The sequence below is a fragment of the Haemorhous mexicanus genome, chromosome 4 (genome assembly GCF_027477595.1).
Source record: "Haemorhous mexicanus isolate bHaeMex1 chromosome 4, bHaeMex1.pri, whole genome shotgun sequence".
Classification (NCBI taxonomy): Eukaryota; Metazoa; Chordata; class Aves; order Passeriformes; family Fringillidae; genus Haemorhous; species Haemorhous mexicanus.
In genome coordinates this window covers 26,850,838-26,867,935 of record NC_082344.1, presented here as the reverse complement: position 1 = coordinate 26,867,935, position 17,098 = coordinate 26,850,838, and the positions used below count along the sequence as shown (strand labels likewise).

The following is a 17,098-nucleotide window of genomic DNA, read 5'->3' as shown; positions in this document are numbered from 1 at the left end:
TATTGCTTTCTTGTCAGACAAAATGGAAAGCCCCATACTGGTGAAAACAAAACATACATTAACAGCCATAGTGTCTTGCTCTGAAAATTGGGGTCATGTGTGTTTAATTTTTCATTAGAAAGGATCTTTGCAAAATGGAGCAGACAGCTTTTCTCATTGTGTTCTCAGGTCTGTTTTTCTCCTTTGGATAATTCTATAAAAATCAGTCAAGTCTCTGATTTAGCTGAGAAAAATGTGTGGAAACTGGGAAATTTTTTTTTTTTTTTTTTTTTTTTTTTTTTTTTTTTTTTTAATTCCACATGTGTGGGTTTTGTGTCGGGAGGGAAAAGCTTTTACCGAGACAGTTACCAGTGAAATATACTATAATGTTTTTTGGAGACTGCAGATAAAATGGAAATAGGTTTGACATGTTGTATTCTATGTCTGAATGTTGCCATGAACTAGAATGGTCACCTACGCAGCATCTTCATCAGCACCTTCATTCACTGACTGTAGTTCATGGAGTTTTCTTGATGCTAATCTCAAGGCAAAGAAGAAATGGGCTTTAGAAGAGAAAGCATTAGCATAGATGTGTAAATGTATAGGGGTGCTTTGAGCAGTTTGCCTCTCCTTTCATCAGCACGCTTTTAGCCACATGAAAATGAAATGCTTTAACAATTTATGTTGAGAATAGAGAAGTCATTGAAACTGGGGCACATGGAAACAGAAATAAGAGCAGACTTCTGGTACTTCCCTTCCATGTGATACTGGTCCAGGTGAAAGCTGTAGAGTTGAAAGGATGTCTTCTCCAAGTTCTGCTTGAGAGAACGCTTAGTGTCATATTTTAAGCAGAGTACACATCAGTGACACGAAGGAGAGAAGAAAACTATGTGCAACTTTGGTTTCTACTTTGGTGCTCTTTCTCTGTCAGAGCTACTTAAAAGCAAACAAGGGACAAAACCAACTAAATCCTTTTTTGACACAGACAAAAACTGCCACATACATTAAGTTCATTTTTACCCTGGCTTAAAGCAAAAGGACTTATTTGGCCTAAAATACTTTGGAGAAGCAGTGAGTATTGCAGCTAAAATAACTGTGATTGAGTCTGAGCACAGACTGCTGCAGAGGAAGTTCTTTGGGAAAAATTGTCCATTTGGGGTTTTAGAGTTCAGTTAGGAACTTGTCAGCGCTGCTTTATGTATGTGCAAAGCGCAGGAGCCGTGTGTTTTCCGGACTGTGTTTCAGGATGTGAACTGCTATACTTCATGTTGTCGTGATCACCACTGTGCTGTTGGTAAAATGCTGTACCTTGTGCTCTGTGCTGCTTGAATCACAGCAGGAAGCCTTGCTCAGTGAATAACTTACAGCATACTGGAACACTGAAGTGCCGTAGGAATCCTGGTAGTCTCCATGCTAACACCATCCACTAAGTTCTTGTGGCACCTCAAAGGGAAGGACAAGTGGCAGTTTTTAACACTGTCAAAATACAGGACTTAAACACCCTCCCCACTGCAGTAAACCAGGAAAGCTCTGATTCTGAACTCTGATAGCTTTGGCAGGCTTCGGCTCTTGTGTTTGTGTTGTCACAAGAAAGGTGAAATGAAGTGCCTGCACAAGGCTTCCACCTCTCACAACTGTTTAAGGTAACCACGCTTAAATGTACTCTGGTTTATGCATGTGGCACATCAACCAACCTCTTACTGCTTGGCCTGCTGCTGTTGTCCTTTTAGTTGAAAACTGGTGCCAAGTTATTTAAGAATGTCAGCTGAGGTGAAAAATTCCCTATGTTTAGTAATAGCTGGTCAGTCTACCTAAGTGCCTCTCAAAGGTTTTCTGGCCTTTTTGTTAGCGTTTGCCCCAATAGCCTTTAAATACAGTGCTGTGCTGTGTGGTGATGGATCCTTACCAAAAAAAGAATATTTTTCCTCCATGCAGGCAAGACTGAGAATAAAATATGTATAGCTTGAAATGGTGGTCAGTTCAGTTCCGAAAACAGCATGTGAATTTCACAAGCACACTAACAGTGCAAGTACTGCTACACCTTCTACTTTTAAATACATTTAATCTTTATAGAAAAGAAATATAAAAACATTTGGGTTTTGTTTGTGAATAGAAAACTTATGACTGGGAAAATAGTGCTATGCAAGTGTTTTTTGTGAGGCTAATACTCCAGAGAAATGTTTTAATATTCTCATCTGAAAATTATTGTATAAAAAAGGAAAGAAAAAAAAGAAATCAAAATTTTACATGCTCTGCAGCAGTGACCATTTATAGTTAGACCAGATGGTCTTATTAGATGTCTGTGGAGAATTGAGGCTTTTTCTCTGTAAAATGAATTGTTGATAATGAGGTAAACTTCCACCTTTTTATTGCTCATTGGAATTTCTTCCTAATAATTCTAGGCTATGCAGGAGTTTCTTTCATAATTGTCAAGAGAATCCAAAGTTAATCCTGGTGAGAGGTGTAAGTCTTCTCATGAACATCTGTTTTCTGCCAGTGGGGGTTACAGAGAGCATTCCTGTGTGCTTCATCCCCATAGCAGGCTGTGTTTGTGCCAAGGTGGGCCCTTCCTAGGGCATGACTAGGGGCTTAGTTGAGTGATCTGCCTCTGCCTCCCTCTGTATTTTGTCTCAAGTAGAGCAAGTAAAGTTTCTCCATTTAACCAACAAAACATGCATGCAGCAATCTTCCCCTGATTTCAATCTCCCAATGAGTGTCAGTGTAAAAACTTTCTGAGCCAGAAGGTGCATCAGAATCACATTTCAGTAGCAATGGGCCATCTGTTAATTACCTATTTTTTTTTTTCTGCATGCCATTAAGCTTTTAATTTCCACAGCATCCTCTGATTAGAGTTCATGATTCCATTCTGAATCTTTTTTCTCCTAATGGATCTTGCTCGTTCTTCATCTGCTCAAAAAAGCATTTCTGGGTTAGGATATGGAGAGGACAGAGGAGCATGTAATTCTCTTATCATTTTGAAAACTCTGAGAACTGAGTTTCCTGTGTTCTCTTGACAGAAGCTCGACAACTTTGGTTTTTAGGTGCTTCAGTTTAGCACAGTACGGTCTGATCGCCCAGTCTGTAACTGGGGATGAGCTCGGCCTGGCTTGAGACCTGTGTAGTTTACTCTAGGTCACCTTTTGCAACCCGTGAGGTAATCTTACCCTTAGGTCTCAAGTTCTGCTGAAGGATCAGGACACGTGACTGGATTAAATTTATATAAAGTCAGTGAAGCTGGGCCAGACCTACAGCTGATATGTAGGAATGTGAAAGTTACGCTCGTATGCACTGATCAAATACTTCCATTCTAGTTTTCCATTCTTGTTCTGTTCAAAACCATATTATCCTCTTCACAAATGTAATGTTTTGTGCCCCTTTACAAATAGCAATTTAGCACTCCCAAATGTAATTAATGGATTTTTAGAAAATATAACTTCCCCAGCCCTGTTCCTTCAGCTGTGGTGCCTTTGGCTGTGTAAGAAAGAAGGAAAGGAGCCTGTTACTGCAAAAAAAAGCTGCATTTGTCTGAGAGGGATTTGGAAACTTGAACAGCTTTATCTCAAGTTTCAAATAATCACTGCAGTCAGGAAGATTACACACAATCTTTTGGCAAGCTTTATAACCATAAAAAAACCCCAGTTTTGATACAGGTAAGATGACCTTTTTTTAGCTTTTATGTGGTGTATTAGAAGAGGCTGTACTGACTTTCTCAAATCCACGTCTTGTACTTTATAAATAATTAAGGCTATTGAATTAAGACTTTCTTGACCAGCAGTCCTGCTTTCTATCTAGGAAAAAATTACATTTATCTTTTGTTAAAATGCAGCCAAGCCTGCAACAGTTTCCTTTGAAGAATGCTGACTTTTAGTATTGTTCAAATTTACAGTTGTGACTCTTCAAGTTGAAAAGGAAAAGTTTTGTTCCCAGTTTGCATGGTACTTTGGGTAGCTGGCACAGTACCCTTGGAGGAGAAAGCTACAGAAATGCAGGGGGTGTTTGGGAACTTCAGGATATTGTAGTGAATGTATTTCACTTGCTAATGAGTTACAGATATCTTTGTAATACAAAGCTAAAATTGCCCCCTCAAAAAAGTGCTTGTAAGGAAGGAGTCTTTGTTTGAAACTGTTGAAATCACTTCTGGAAAAGGTTTTAAAGTTTATATTCCTGCCTCCTCCCACTTTTCAACAGAAAAGCACTTTTGTTCTGTTTGCAAAACAGAAATCACTAGGATTCTTCACTGTGTAAACAGATCTTAAGAGAAAGGGTATTTATGTGCCAAAATAAGTCTGTACACTGCAGTGTGGAGAAATGACAAAATCAGTTTTATGTTTGAGCAACATTCTATTGCATGCCCTGAAACTACAGTGAAAATAGTTTCCTTTTTAGTTGGCACTTAAAAAACCTGATATGCAAGTTGGACAGATGGACATTTAGAGATGTGCTTATATGTCTACTACATATTTTTTAAACATGCTACGTGATTGATACTGTATTGTGCCAAATATGCACTAATGATGTTGGGAGATGGAGTGCTTATTCTGCCTGTTTTGCTTGTTTTACTGATCATTAGTGTAGTTTTTGTATGGAATCCCTGTAGATTTGGAGGGAAATGATGCATTTTAAATTATTCAGTGGATTGGAGAACACGGATTTAACAAAATCAAAGATGATTGTTCCCTTTTTCATCATGGGGGAAAGACCATCTCTTGAGTTTGGTGCTGTTGAATCCCTTGAGGGAGAGAAATGGATCTTCACTTATGAAACAGTCAGTATCAGAAAAGTTTCAAATATCAGCTGCAGGGCTTTTAAAAATTCTTCGTCTTTTAGACCAGTATTATTATTTTTTCCCCCCTCACGAATGATGGGTTATTTTATATGGACAGCATTGCTAAAACTGATAATAAATTTAGGATTTTTTAACATCACTTTCTCACTGGGAGAGTGCTGAGAGGGCAATTACTTTGTGTAGGCAGTGGTGATGCAATAGTAAAACAGCAAACAAAAGTATTGTTTGACTGTGGAGTTTGCTTTGAGTCCTACAAGCTCAAAAAGAACCTTGTGTGCTCTGTACTGATAAAGCTATTGCACCTACTATTCCTGTGTGGGACATCCCCGAGTTCTGCAAGTTTTAAATTCTTCAACTGAAAGTAGCTGAATTGTAAAATAAACCAGATACGTATTGTAAAACTCTCACTGAGCCCCCCTCAGTCCTGATAAAATTATTATCCAACAGAGTGCATGAGTCAATGTGTATCTTTAAAAAAAAACCAGCAGACAAAACCCACCACTGATTTCTAATTCCTGCTCTTTTTTTTTCCATTTTCCTTTAGTTCCTTGGCATAGCATTTCTTGGGATTGGATTGTGGGCATGGAATGAAAAGGTAAGTTGAATATAGCACCAAAGTTTGTTTTTCCTCTTTATCTCTCTAATTCTGATGAAATATTGAAACAGTAATATGCTGCATATTTTGTGTTCACACAGAGTTTCTATGGGAACAAAATCAACCCTCTCTGTCAAATAAAAACCTTAGCTTGGGTCACTTAAAGGAACATCATTGCAGTCTTTCCCAAGAATACCTTGGCAAGAAATGGTGGCTGACACTTGCCCATAAACTAATCATTTCAATCCTTGCACACTGACTGCAGCTCAGGTACCAGAACACCCTACTGGGGCAGCATGGGCAGTGTGTTCCCAGGAAGGGAGGGGGAGCCTACATGTCTTAGAAGGCAGCTTCCTCAAAATACCCAACTAGGCTTTGCCTTAACATAGCATCTTAATTGCTGTTCCTCTTAAAAAAACAAACCCAAAAAAATGGAAATCAAGATGGCCCTGAAAACCAATGCAAACCTGAGGCAGAATAACTGTTGTTTTTTCTTGTGCAAATTAAACTGGCCACTAGAACAACCTTTGTTGTAAGACTCTGAAATCAGCTTTGAAATGGGAAGTGTGTGTATGTAGTGAACGGGCAGGGAAAGAGAAAACATTTCTGAACTGGAGCCTAATTTTTAGTTTGCTTGCTGCAGAAATTGGGAGAAGATAAAATGTCAAGGCATAATTTACAAAAGTAGTCAGTATGTCTTGGGTTACTGGATGTAGAGTTTGGCTTGCTAAAAGACAAAGCTGAAATTAAAGCTTATATTTCCTTTTTTCTTTAAGAGATTAAAAATAATAAAACCTGGCTGTTAACAATGCTGTGTTATTCAGTTGCATAATACGTTTTTCTTCTTTTAACGGAAAACACTGAGTAAGTTATAAATTGATCTTCACTTAAGGCATAATAACTGGTAATTGCAGTAGGACAAATAACAGATTTGGAAGCTCCAGAGTTCGGCCTCTAAAAAATTCAGGACAAATTTTGAGTTGTTAACTTATGTTCTAATTGCTCTGTGCGTGTGCCTTGGAAGGAGATCATCACAAACGGTAATGGGATATTACTTACTGCACACTATGTACACCTATATAGATGCATATATATATTTACATACACATATACATACATACACATATATATGTATATTTGTATGTATGCCATATGATACTGATGTTGGATAGCTCAGATAGGCTTAGAAAGACTTAATGTGACTTTTTTTATTCAGCAAAGATGTAAAAACATGTTTTATTTAATACTCTGAACACACTCTCAGAGTTTGTACCTATGTCTAAGTTCCAGAGAGTGGCTTTACAGAGGAGGTTTGAACATTTTTGTATCATTACATCAGGTAACACAAATGATTCCTCTTTAAAGTGAATGAGCAGGTAAAGGGAAAACAACTGTAGTGTTTGAAGTCTAAAGAATGCCAGTCTTAACAGCTAGAAGGTGTTCTGGTTTGTTAGGGTTTACATATTTTCTGTGTGGGAAAGTATGTACCCTTTCCTAGGGAAAATGCATTCATTTCTTAATTGCTAATAGCCAGAAGCAGAAGTTCTTGTTTTTATGTGAGATTTGGATATCTGTTATCAAGTAATTTTAAACCATTTTTAATCAGATTCTGAAAGAGGGAGAAAATGCCATGTTGTTTTAAGACAAGCAAATAATGCATATTAAACTGTGATGGTTTTAACTCAGATTCCATATGTAGTAGGTTTTTCAGGTTTCTTTCTAAAGTAACAAGTAAAATAAAATACTGTTTATTGGTTTAAAGCATGGGTTTTTCCTTGAAAAATGATCATGTTTCCCTAGCTTCTTTAACTGTTTTATTCTGAAGTGCTTAGTATGGAGTGTTTCAGTTCATAGTTGTAACGATCAAAATGCTGTGTAGGTATAGCTGAACTGCAGAGCTCTTGAGCACAAATTTGAGTTTGGTAGAACTATGAAAAAATTGACTTGTTTCAAACCAATTTGAGTCTTTTATTTCACTCAGCTCTTTAGAGGACAGGCAGTGGCCAAAAGCTGCTGTCAGCAGGATCAAGTTCCAGGTATTCATAGGCCCTGTGTTATTTAGTGGGGGGCAGATCAGTTAGATCCCAGAATTTTCTTACTGCTGATGAGGAGTTGAAGATGAAAGCCAAGGAGGTGAAGCCCAGGGCTTGAGAGATCTGTAACATAACTGAAAAGCACTTCTCTAGCTAGGCTGCTTGCCTGAGGCTAGGATGGATATCCCTTAGGCATTATGGGCTGTTGTAATGGTATACTGTATGACAACAAAGCAGCTTGTCAGAGAAGGACCTGGTGTACACAAAGTCAAACCGTGAGCCAGCACTGTGTCCTGGTGACAAAGAAGGTGAATGTGTCCTAGTCTGTACTAGGAATGTTGCCAACAAGTTGAGGAAGGGAATTCTTCCCCTCTGTTCAGCATTGGTGAGGCCACACCTAGGCCATTTCTGGGCTCCCCAGTCCAAGAGGGATGCTGAAACACTGGAGAATTCAGCAAAAGGCTGAATAAGTGATTAAAGTATGGGAGCTTCTCTCCTACAGGGAAAGGCTGAGAGAGCTAAGACTGTTTAGTCCAGCGAAGAGTGGGCTCGGGGAATCTTAATGTATGGAAGTACCTGAAGGAAGAATACAAAGAGACTGTTTTCAGTGGTGCCCAGTGACAAAGGCAATGAGCACAAAATAAAACACAAGTGGTGTTTCCCTTGAACCTCAGGGAGCTCCTCTTTTTTATAATGTGAGGATGACCAAGTACTGGCACAGTTTGCCCAGAGAGGATTTGAATGAAGTCTCTGTCTTTGGAGATTTTTCCAAAGCAGTCAGGACATGGTTCTATGCAGCCAGAGCTAGGTGGTCAGATGACTTCAGACATTCTGTGAAGACTTGCTGCTGTCCCAATGAACTTGACTTTATCAAACTTGAACTTGACATTGCTGTTGTGTAATGTGTAAAATTGTAAGGAGTTTTTGTAGGAGTAGGTCTTCTTCTTCAGTAGGACTCCTACTGTAAACTCCATTTGGTGTTGGGGAGGATTTTGATTAACTTCTGTTTTAAATTGTGTGGCTTTATATTCAGTTGTGTGGTTTTATAGCCTGGCCATCAACTTGTATATACTTTTGTTGCTTCACAGATTCTTTTAAAGGTAAAAAGATAGTGTTCCAGGTCACGTTAAAACTGCAGGGTGTAAAAAAATAATCCAGACTTCACAGGAGTCCTATTGGCTGCTGGTTAAAACAAATTTGGGACTGATTTGTGGACTTGGTGCCTAGTTTCTCTTTTTTTGCAAAGTTGGCTTGAATTCTTCTCTTTAAACTTTCTTGTGAAGAAGAAAAGCACAATACCCAGTCTTGTGGCCTTCTTTAAGGCCTTTGCAGGGAGGCAAAAGAGCTCATTTGTCAAGTAGGCAATAGAATTGGCTTGACAGCCAGTGAGCCAGCCCTAGACAAAAGCTGGGCAATTAGCATTCAGAGCCATGAACCTGAAAGAGAGCTGGGGGTGGGGTGGGGGCAATAAGCTCTGGGGATGAATGAAGCTATCTGTACATGGTGGCCCTGTATAGGTCACAGTCTCGCAGTGTTTTCGGGCATGCCAGGCTTGGGCTTGTACCATAAAATAGTTCACCCATGGCAGCCGATTTCCACCCTCCTCCCCACAGCAGTGACATGAACATTGTTAGCATACAAAGAGTCTGTGTGAAACCTCAGCAACTTACAGCACTTTTGCTCAGCAGTGGGGGAAAATGTTTATATTTAATTGTTTTTCTGAACCACTTCAAGTCATGTCTTCTGTTAAAATAAACTAGACTTGTACAAAATGTTGATTTCCCTCCTTGGTTGTATGTATTAGATATGGCGGTCTTAAGGCTGTTTGTGGTGTGATACCAGTAGGTGCTTGGGAAAGTAAGTTTCCTGGCTACCTGCAGGAGATGTGTGTTCAAGAGTAGTGAGCCTAAGTGATGAATTCCTGTTATGTCTTCTGAGACCTTATGAGATTGTCCATGGAGAGGGACTTTTTAGAAGGAAAGCACTGTGGTTTTGGGGCAAACTCTTAAGTAGGAGGTAACAAAAGATAAACTAAAGTAGGGAAAAAATCTTTGAAATTTTGTTGATTAAATTTTATTTGTGTATGAAGCTGACTGAAATGAAGAGGGAGAAGTGAAGAAGCTGACAACATGAGTTTATCTTCTCAGGTTTTCCAGTTAAATCAACTTAACATTAAGTTGCTTCAGCTCAGAAGTCAAGTTGTGTTCAGTTTGGAGTACTGTTATGGTATCTCTGGGTGCCAGCATAGTATTCTTAGTGAGCAGGAGCTCTAAATCTGGGTCTGAAGTTTTAAGATAGACTTTTACTTGTCTAAGGTGATTTAGGTCTGCTTTGGTGGTCTTGGACAAGCTAAACTCTGTACATGGAAACAGTCACAATTTGTTAGATCAAACCTGTCTCTCCTTGCCCTGAAGTGAAAACTAAAGTTGTTTTCAAGAAAAAGATTCTCACTTCTCTTATTATCCCAGTGTATGGCTGACAGCAGGAAGGAGCGATGCACTAGTCACTCCATAATTGTTGTGCATACATGTTTATCACACAGTTCTTCCAGAAATTATTGGCAACAAGGAAGCTGCACATATCCTATATTTCTTATAGGATGAAAGATACCCAAAGCCTTGCCTCTGAGACAGGGCTTTGTGTGGGTTTTATAGGACTGGAGAAGAGGAGGGGATCCCGTATTACACTTCATTTAAATTTCAGTACGTAAAGATGAATAATCTAAGCAGGCAGGCTCTTAAATGAGTTACTAGTGTTCCAACACTTTATAGTCATTAATCCTGAAAGTCTAAAAATCTGTATCTTGTATGTATTTATGCCAGTTATTCACCTTTTGAACTCTGCTGTGTCAGCACAAGAAAGTTAGACTAGTTCATCTCCTGCCTTAGACACTTGAAAAATAAAGTGCTGCTGCTACTACTGTTTGCTGTGGGAAATGCAAAACCAACAAAAATCAAAGAAATAAGATTTGTAAACATTCCTCATCTATTTTCTTGCTTGCAGAGAGAAAATTCTGCAGTAGAATTAATTTGGCATGTTTCAATGAGTATTGTTCTGTTCCCTATGTTCATTCAGATGCACAGCATGGAGGAACTGCATGGAGTTTATGACTAACAAACCAGAGACACATTTTTCTGTTTTAAAATCGTGCATTTGAAAATACTTTTATTTACCATCACCTCCCAGATGTTACTGTTTGCCAGTGACAGTAAGTCCTGCAGACAATCCTGTGAAAAGCTAAACCTCTGTTTGCAAAAATGGATGTTTCAGAAGATCTTGTACTGATGTGTCTTTTTCTGATCTGCATATCTTGGATGTATGGTGTGGGGCGCTTTTTTGTTTGTTTGTTGTTTGTTTTGTTTTGTTTTTGTTTTGTCCTCCCAGTAATGAGATATTGCAGCAGAGAAGGGTTTTTTTTCCCCATCTTGAAGGAAATGGAAAATAAGAAGTAGTGGATTGCTCCCATTCTCCTGTAGTGTTGAGTTTCCTTCTTTTACATGCATCCTGTGGGCCAAATTCCATATACACTCATTATATCACCTCTTTGGAGAATTGTCAGCCTAAGAAACAAAGTTGTCTGTGACTCATTATGCCTTGAATTTTCATTATTGGGTCAGCTTTTCAAAATTGCTGCTGCCTGGAGTGCTTTCAGTTGGAGCCATTCTCCCTTGTCCTGCAGTTTGCGATTGTGCCTGTTACAGCAGTAGCTGTTCTGGAAATGTCACTGGCTTGTTAGCGCCCTTAGGAACCCAGGAATGCATCAGATTGTGTAGGTGTGACAGCACTGCTGCCGCCAAGATGTGTGTCTGGCTTTGGGCTCAGCTTATGAGGACTGTTACTGCTAAATGGAGGCAGTGGGGACCAGCAGGAGAGGAAGTGGTGCTGAAGATCCAGCTTGCACACTGCAGGTTTTGAAAGGTTTGAGTTCATTCTACCTAGTTCTAGTGTGATCTTGTGGACTGAATTCTTGCTAGTCCTTGGAGCATGAGCTGTGTTCCAGGGCCACATCCTCATTAATCCAGTCTGTATGCTCTGAGATTGTTCCAGATGTAAGCGGAAGCACAGCTTGTGTGTGATCACTTCAAAAGGACTGCTGGATGTGATCTGATATATTAATGTAGATGTGCCCCAAAGGCAGGAGCTCGAGTCAGGGGTCTGTCTCTGAAAAGTAGTACAAGCTGGTGTGATGATCTTAAAGAGTACAAGATGGAGAAAGGGTGAGGTATGCACCCTTATTGCTTTTGTATTGAACTATTGCTTCCTTATTCTTTACTGATGGGATTAAGGCAAACTATTGTGCAGCTATAACATCAGGAGGGGCATTCACAAGCTCCTGTGTTCAAGACCAGCATTTTCCCTTTGCCTTGTTCTCCCTTGAGCTATACATGAGATCCTGCTTGTAGTGTGGAGGGTTCTGGCCATGAGGAAAACATGACATGAGGACTTGTCAGGCATCTCTCAGGCTTTTTTCCTACCTGTGCTCACATACCAGGAGAAGACTCCAGTTTTGCAGGAGTTTGTTCTGCCTGGCTTGGTTGTCTCACATTTCCTTGTAGGTGGAATGAACCCTTGTATTGAAGAAAAGAGCCAGGTCCTAACCATTTCATTTGACTTCTCCTGAATTTGGAGTGGGGTGGAAATGTGGGATCAGTCTTTCCTGTTCCATCCATGCATCATTGTATCCTAATGATTGAAGTACATTTCACAAATAAAGGAACTTTTCCACAACTTTACTGTTGCTTATTTTAGTTCACTTATGGATGATGCTTTTGTTGTTTCAGTACACCAAATAAATTTTGGCTTGCATTGGATTAAAATATTAAATAGCCACTCATGGACTGTAATGTACAACAGGCTATGGAGGGTGGAGGAACAGAGCAAACAGATGAACTGGAGATCAGCCAGGGAACATGTCCTGCTGGGTCTCCTTGTGGGACTACAGCAGAGCCCTGGGTTGACACCATAGTGAGAAGTAAATTACTTGAGTATGTAGCTTTGTACAAACAAAGCATTTCTCGCCAATACAGATTACACACATGCTAAACTACCGAGGAAGTGATGTGTGTATACCTCAGAAATAACTGTACTTCGAAACGGGAACACGCCTAGAGGAAAAAACTGCTCCTCCTTTTAGATGTTAAAGTATCAGAGTACTCGCAACGATTTAACAGTCCTGGTTGTAGTGGGCGACTGCAGCAATGTTGCTGAGGAAAAATACCTCGCATTTGTAGAAAGACTTACTTTAAAATATTTACAGGTGGTTTGTTTAGGTCTTGCATTGATGCATGAGTGAAGTAGACAAGCACCATATATTCCATGACTGCTCAGCCTGAGGATTCAGAACATGTTGTGGAGGGGCTAGTGTTAGAATATGAGATTACTGATCCTCTGCTCAAGCACCTCTGGAAATGTTTCCTTCTGCTAAAGATGGGTTGAAGACAGAATTGGTCACTACCAGATGTTTGTACATCTGTGTCAAACTTTTCCCAGGAGTAGCTGTTGCAGCCAAAAAAAAAAAAAAAAGATACTGTGGTAGTAGGTGTAGTAGGCATTATAGAAACTTGTAGTGAGTAGGAAGAGTGTGTGCCTAGAGGACTGTACATTTAGATCTTCTTAGCAATGTAAAGTGAAATATTATTCCCCGGTTGTTGCCCTGCTGCTTGAAGCAAAATGTGCTTTTCTTCAGGGTATTGCACTACTGCATCTTCAGAGAGCTTATTTATAAGAGTCCAGAGTACAAGACTGGAAAATTGTATTCTTAGCAGGAAGCAGTAATCTTCTATCAGACCACTTCTGCATATCTTGAACTGTAATCACAGAGCATTGTCTGTGTTTCTCATTCCCACTGCTAGCTATTGTTTTATTGACAAAATCTCTCTGAAGATTGTGTATCCTGAGATGTTTCTACAGAATACTGATAACTTGAGGTTCATATGCAGAGAGCATATGGACTAAAATGAGAATTAAGCAGTATGTGCTTTGCATTGTCAGGATGTGTTATTTGGGATTTATCCAAGTTAGGCTTATGATTGCCGTATGTGGACTAGCAACAGATGCACATAAAGGTGCTTTCCAAGGACAGCAAACAATGGCAGATAAAGCCTGTGTTGACCTATGCAGTTTGTGTTGGATCACAGCTACACTGAGGAGTGGCCAGCCAACATGTGGCATTACAGGCGGCTAAGAGCCTGGCAGTTCAAGAAAAGTAAAGGGAAAAAAGGGTAGGAGTGGAAAAACAGCATAAAACTGGCTCAATAAATTTTATTGCCATTGAATTTAATGTGACTGTAACAAAATGCAAAGTGGTATGTTTCTCACTACCACTTTTGTATTATGACTGTCTTTTCTAACAGTATTGTCCACAATTTTGAGCTGAATTTTACTTGGATTTCTTTTCGTTTGAATTTGACTACTTTCATATGGAAAGAAGTTGATTTAGCCTAGTAATTTGCTTTGAATTTTTTGGCAAGTTATTTGATTCTGTTTGCTTTGTTTTTAAGGAAAGACACAGTGTTTTATGAAGAAAGACTTAAATCTTCATCTTTTTTTGATTTTTGAAAAAGTAAATACAAGTAATAACAAAGGCAACATCCTTTCTGCAGTGACTAGTTTTTTTCGCTCTACTACACCACAGTCCGTTAATTCAAAAATTGACTAATGTTAAAAGAAAAGAGTAGTAGTGCTTCCTTTAGGGCAGAATTTATTATCATCTTATGGTAACTATGTAAGCACAGAGGAAAGGAATTGAAAACTTTGTGAAGAAATAATTTTAGCACTTGATTTTCCCCTTGAGGCTCATGCTCATGCTTCTTGACTTGTATAGGGACAAGGCCTTGATTTTTTTCAAAGGTTTTGTGTTGTTGGATTATTCTGTTTATATTGCTTGTTATTCTTAGCCAGAAAGGTGGCTTGGATTTCTTTTCTATAACAGATGTAATGAAACAAAAGTAACGGAAAAACTTTTGCACAAGTTGATGTAAGTGTTAATGTTAGGTAAGTGTTCATTTCATCTTGGTGTGTATAGTCTCTTCACTGAGATGGTACCAGAAAAAGGGACAGGCCAGCTGCTCCTCTTTGATAGCAGTGCTGGCTCTGAGTTGTGTTGCCTTCTTCCTTACATCTCTTTTTTGCCTTTTTAATGAATGTCAGTAAGGCTAGTACTATATAATGTAGGAGGAAAGTGATGAATGTGATTTTTTTTTTCATCCCTATCAGGCAATAGCCTTCTCTAGTAGGAGGGAAAAGAATATACTTAGCAAATGTTATTCATGCTCTTGGATTATTGTTTGTATTTTAGAATTGGGTTGTAGTCAGATTTTTCTTCGGGTTTTGGCCTTTTCTAAGGCTCCTTGATGTGTGCATTGGTGAAATTCACATGTGTATTTTATTTACTCTGTCCTTTTCTGCAGAATTAAAAGCTTTGAGTGCTGTCTCTATTTACTGCTTGCTCAGGTTTTGCCTGGGAAACTCTATGAAAGTGATTGCAGACTACATGAAATAATGTGTTAGAGATATTGGTTACATGACAGTTGATATGTTTTGTGTGGTCCAAAATGAGTATGTGTGTATATATATAAAATCACAGGTCTAAAGCCACAGCTGTGAAAAGTCGTCATTATCTATTACTTTAAACTTCAGGAAGTGAGGTTATGATAGCATCCTCTTGCTGTTTTGGGACTATTTCAAAGAAACAAAGGGGTATGAACAGGAATAAGCAAAAGGATGAATTGTGGAGTTTTGCAAATAAGGAGCTGAAGATGTAGAGATCTCTGTTGCTGCTTCTCAAACCACAGCATTGTGCAGGAGTTAGAGGAAGCAATAGTCCAAAGCACTCAGCCTGAGTTCAGGCTTCTGTGAGGAAACATAGCAGTGTGCTTTTCATTGACCTACAGCACTGGGGAGGGGAATGAAGATGTAGTGAAACTTCAGCATTTTTTTTTTTTTAATGTTGAAAAGCCTTAGGAAAGTGTAATTGTTCCTGTGCAAACTCACTGGAATGGGGTAAACTTTGTACTTGTTTCTTGATACGACCCATCTGTTCAACATCAGCCAAACTCTGCCTAAAATGTGTTCAAAAAATGTAAATAGTTCCTCAAGATTACTGGTGTTGCAACCCAAGCTTTGCTTCCAAGGCAGAAATGGCATTACAAGCAGACTGTGCTGACTGTCATATCTAAAACACAGCATATGTGGTCTTACATATGATAGGTCTATTCTAAGTTAATGTAAACCATGTCCCAAGACAAGTTCTTAAATTGTCTTTCATCCAACTAAGTGACTTCGATATTTTCAAATTCTTCCTGCTAGCTAATTAGTCAGTAGCCATATTTTATTTCTAGAATGAGGTTTTGGCACTGTAGATGACTGAAGCTGAATTGGCCAGATTATGTAGTTTGTCAAAATTTGTTGAAAAACTTTGTTGCAAGATACTGCAACCTAGGAGCTCACTTGTAATTTCTGGCAATTGCTGTAAATACTGAGAATAAATGCTAAATTCAAGGTAGTTTTATTGCTTTTAACATTTTTTCTATATAACATGTAACTGTGTGTTTACATAGATGATGTATATGAAACATAAAATGTGTTTCAGCATGGGTAATAAGAGTGAGTTAAGTTTTGTTCAAATGTTTGTTCTGAGTTTCTGGCAGACTACTTCTTATAGCTACATAAGCAGAAAACACCCTGTGGGTTTCTCACAGAGAATTCTTCAAGAACATTTTGGTTCTCACTCACATATTGATTCAGAAATATTCCACATAACTGCACTTTTTATCTCTTTTGGGATACAAAGATTTTCTTAATTGTGTTTTCTTGCTGTACTGCAGAACATTTATTTTCCTGCAGTCTTTTTCCTTTTTAAGAAGAAAAATGCAGGCAGAATTTGTACAACAGAAAGCTGAACATACTTTTTATCCCTTGGCATTGTCTCTTTCTCAGGGAGTGCTGTCCAACATCTCCTCCATCACTGACCTGGGAGGCTTTGATCCTGTTTGGCTCTTCCTAGTGGTAGGAGGAGTTATGTTCATTTTGGGATTCGCAGGATGCATTGGAGCTTTACGAGAAAACACTTTTCTTCTCAAATTTGTAAGTAGCTTTTGCAACTTACGTTGACATTCCTCATTTATGTAGCATGCCATGTTGTCTGTTATGTTTAACTGTGTTAAGCTTTTAAAATATATTTTGGAGAGGAAGGTGTTATCCAGTGTCAGAATACCAGGAAAGCACTTAGCTTTTAACACGTTACAGCTCTTCAGTCTCTGGTGCTTACTGGCTGTGGTTTTTTTAAGCTCAAAACTATTGGTGGTAAGAATCATAACATGGAAGTACTCTTTTTCATATGGATGTAGCCTAACATTTTGCTCCCCTTTCACAAAAAAGAGAAATTTCTTGTGAGAATCTGTGTGTTGAACTTGGAGTCCTTAACAAGCTGCCTATGAAATATGAGGAATGTAGGTGCAGCAGTGAATGTGACCCGTGTGGCTTGTGCTGTGCAAGGGCCCCTCATGGTACAGAGGAGATAGGACTGTTACAATATCCTCAGTCTGGCTGATACCCTCAGTCCCTGCCCTTCAGCTAACTGGAAGAGGTTTCATTGCTTTCAGTGCTGGGGCCTGAGAAGGAGAAGGGGAGGAGAATGTGTCCAGGATGCAGAAAACTTCCATTTTCTTTCTTGAATTCTGGGCTGGATTATTGTAGGGAAGGAGC

General features: G+C 39.0%; 1 protein-coding gene across 2 annotated transcripts in view; it reads left to right on the top strand.

Annotated features, from left to right (window-relative positions):
• TSPAN5 (tetraspanin 5) overlaps positions 1–17,098 on the top strand; it is an 82,838-nt gene that overhangs the window by 53,026 nt on the left and 12,714 nt on the right. For both annotated transcript variants that reach the window (XM_059844150.1, XM_059844151.1), the window contains exons 2-3: positions 5,310–5,360; positions 16,331–16,477. In XM_059844150.1, coding sequence (XP_059700133.1) covers positions 5,310–5,360; positions 16,331–16,477 — 198 coding nt within the window. The remainder of the gene's footprint in view (positions 1–5,309; positions 5,361–16,330; positions 16,478–17,098) is intronic.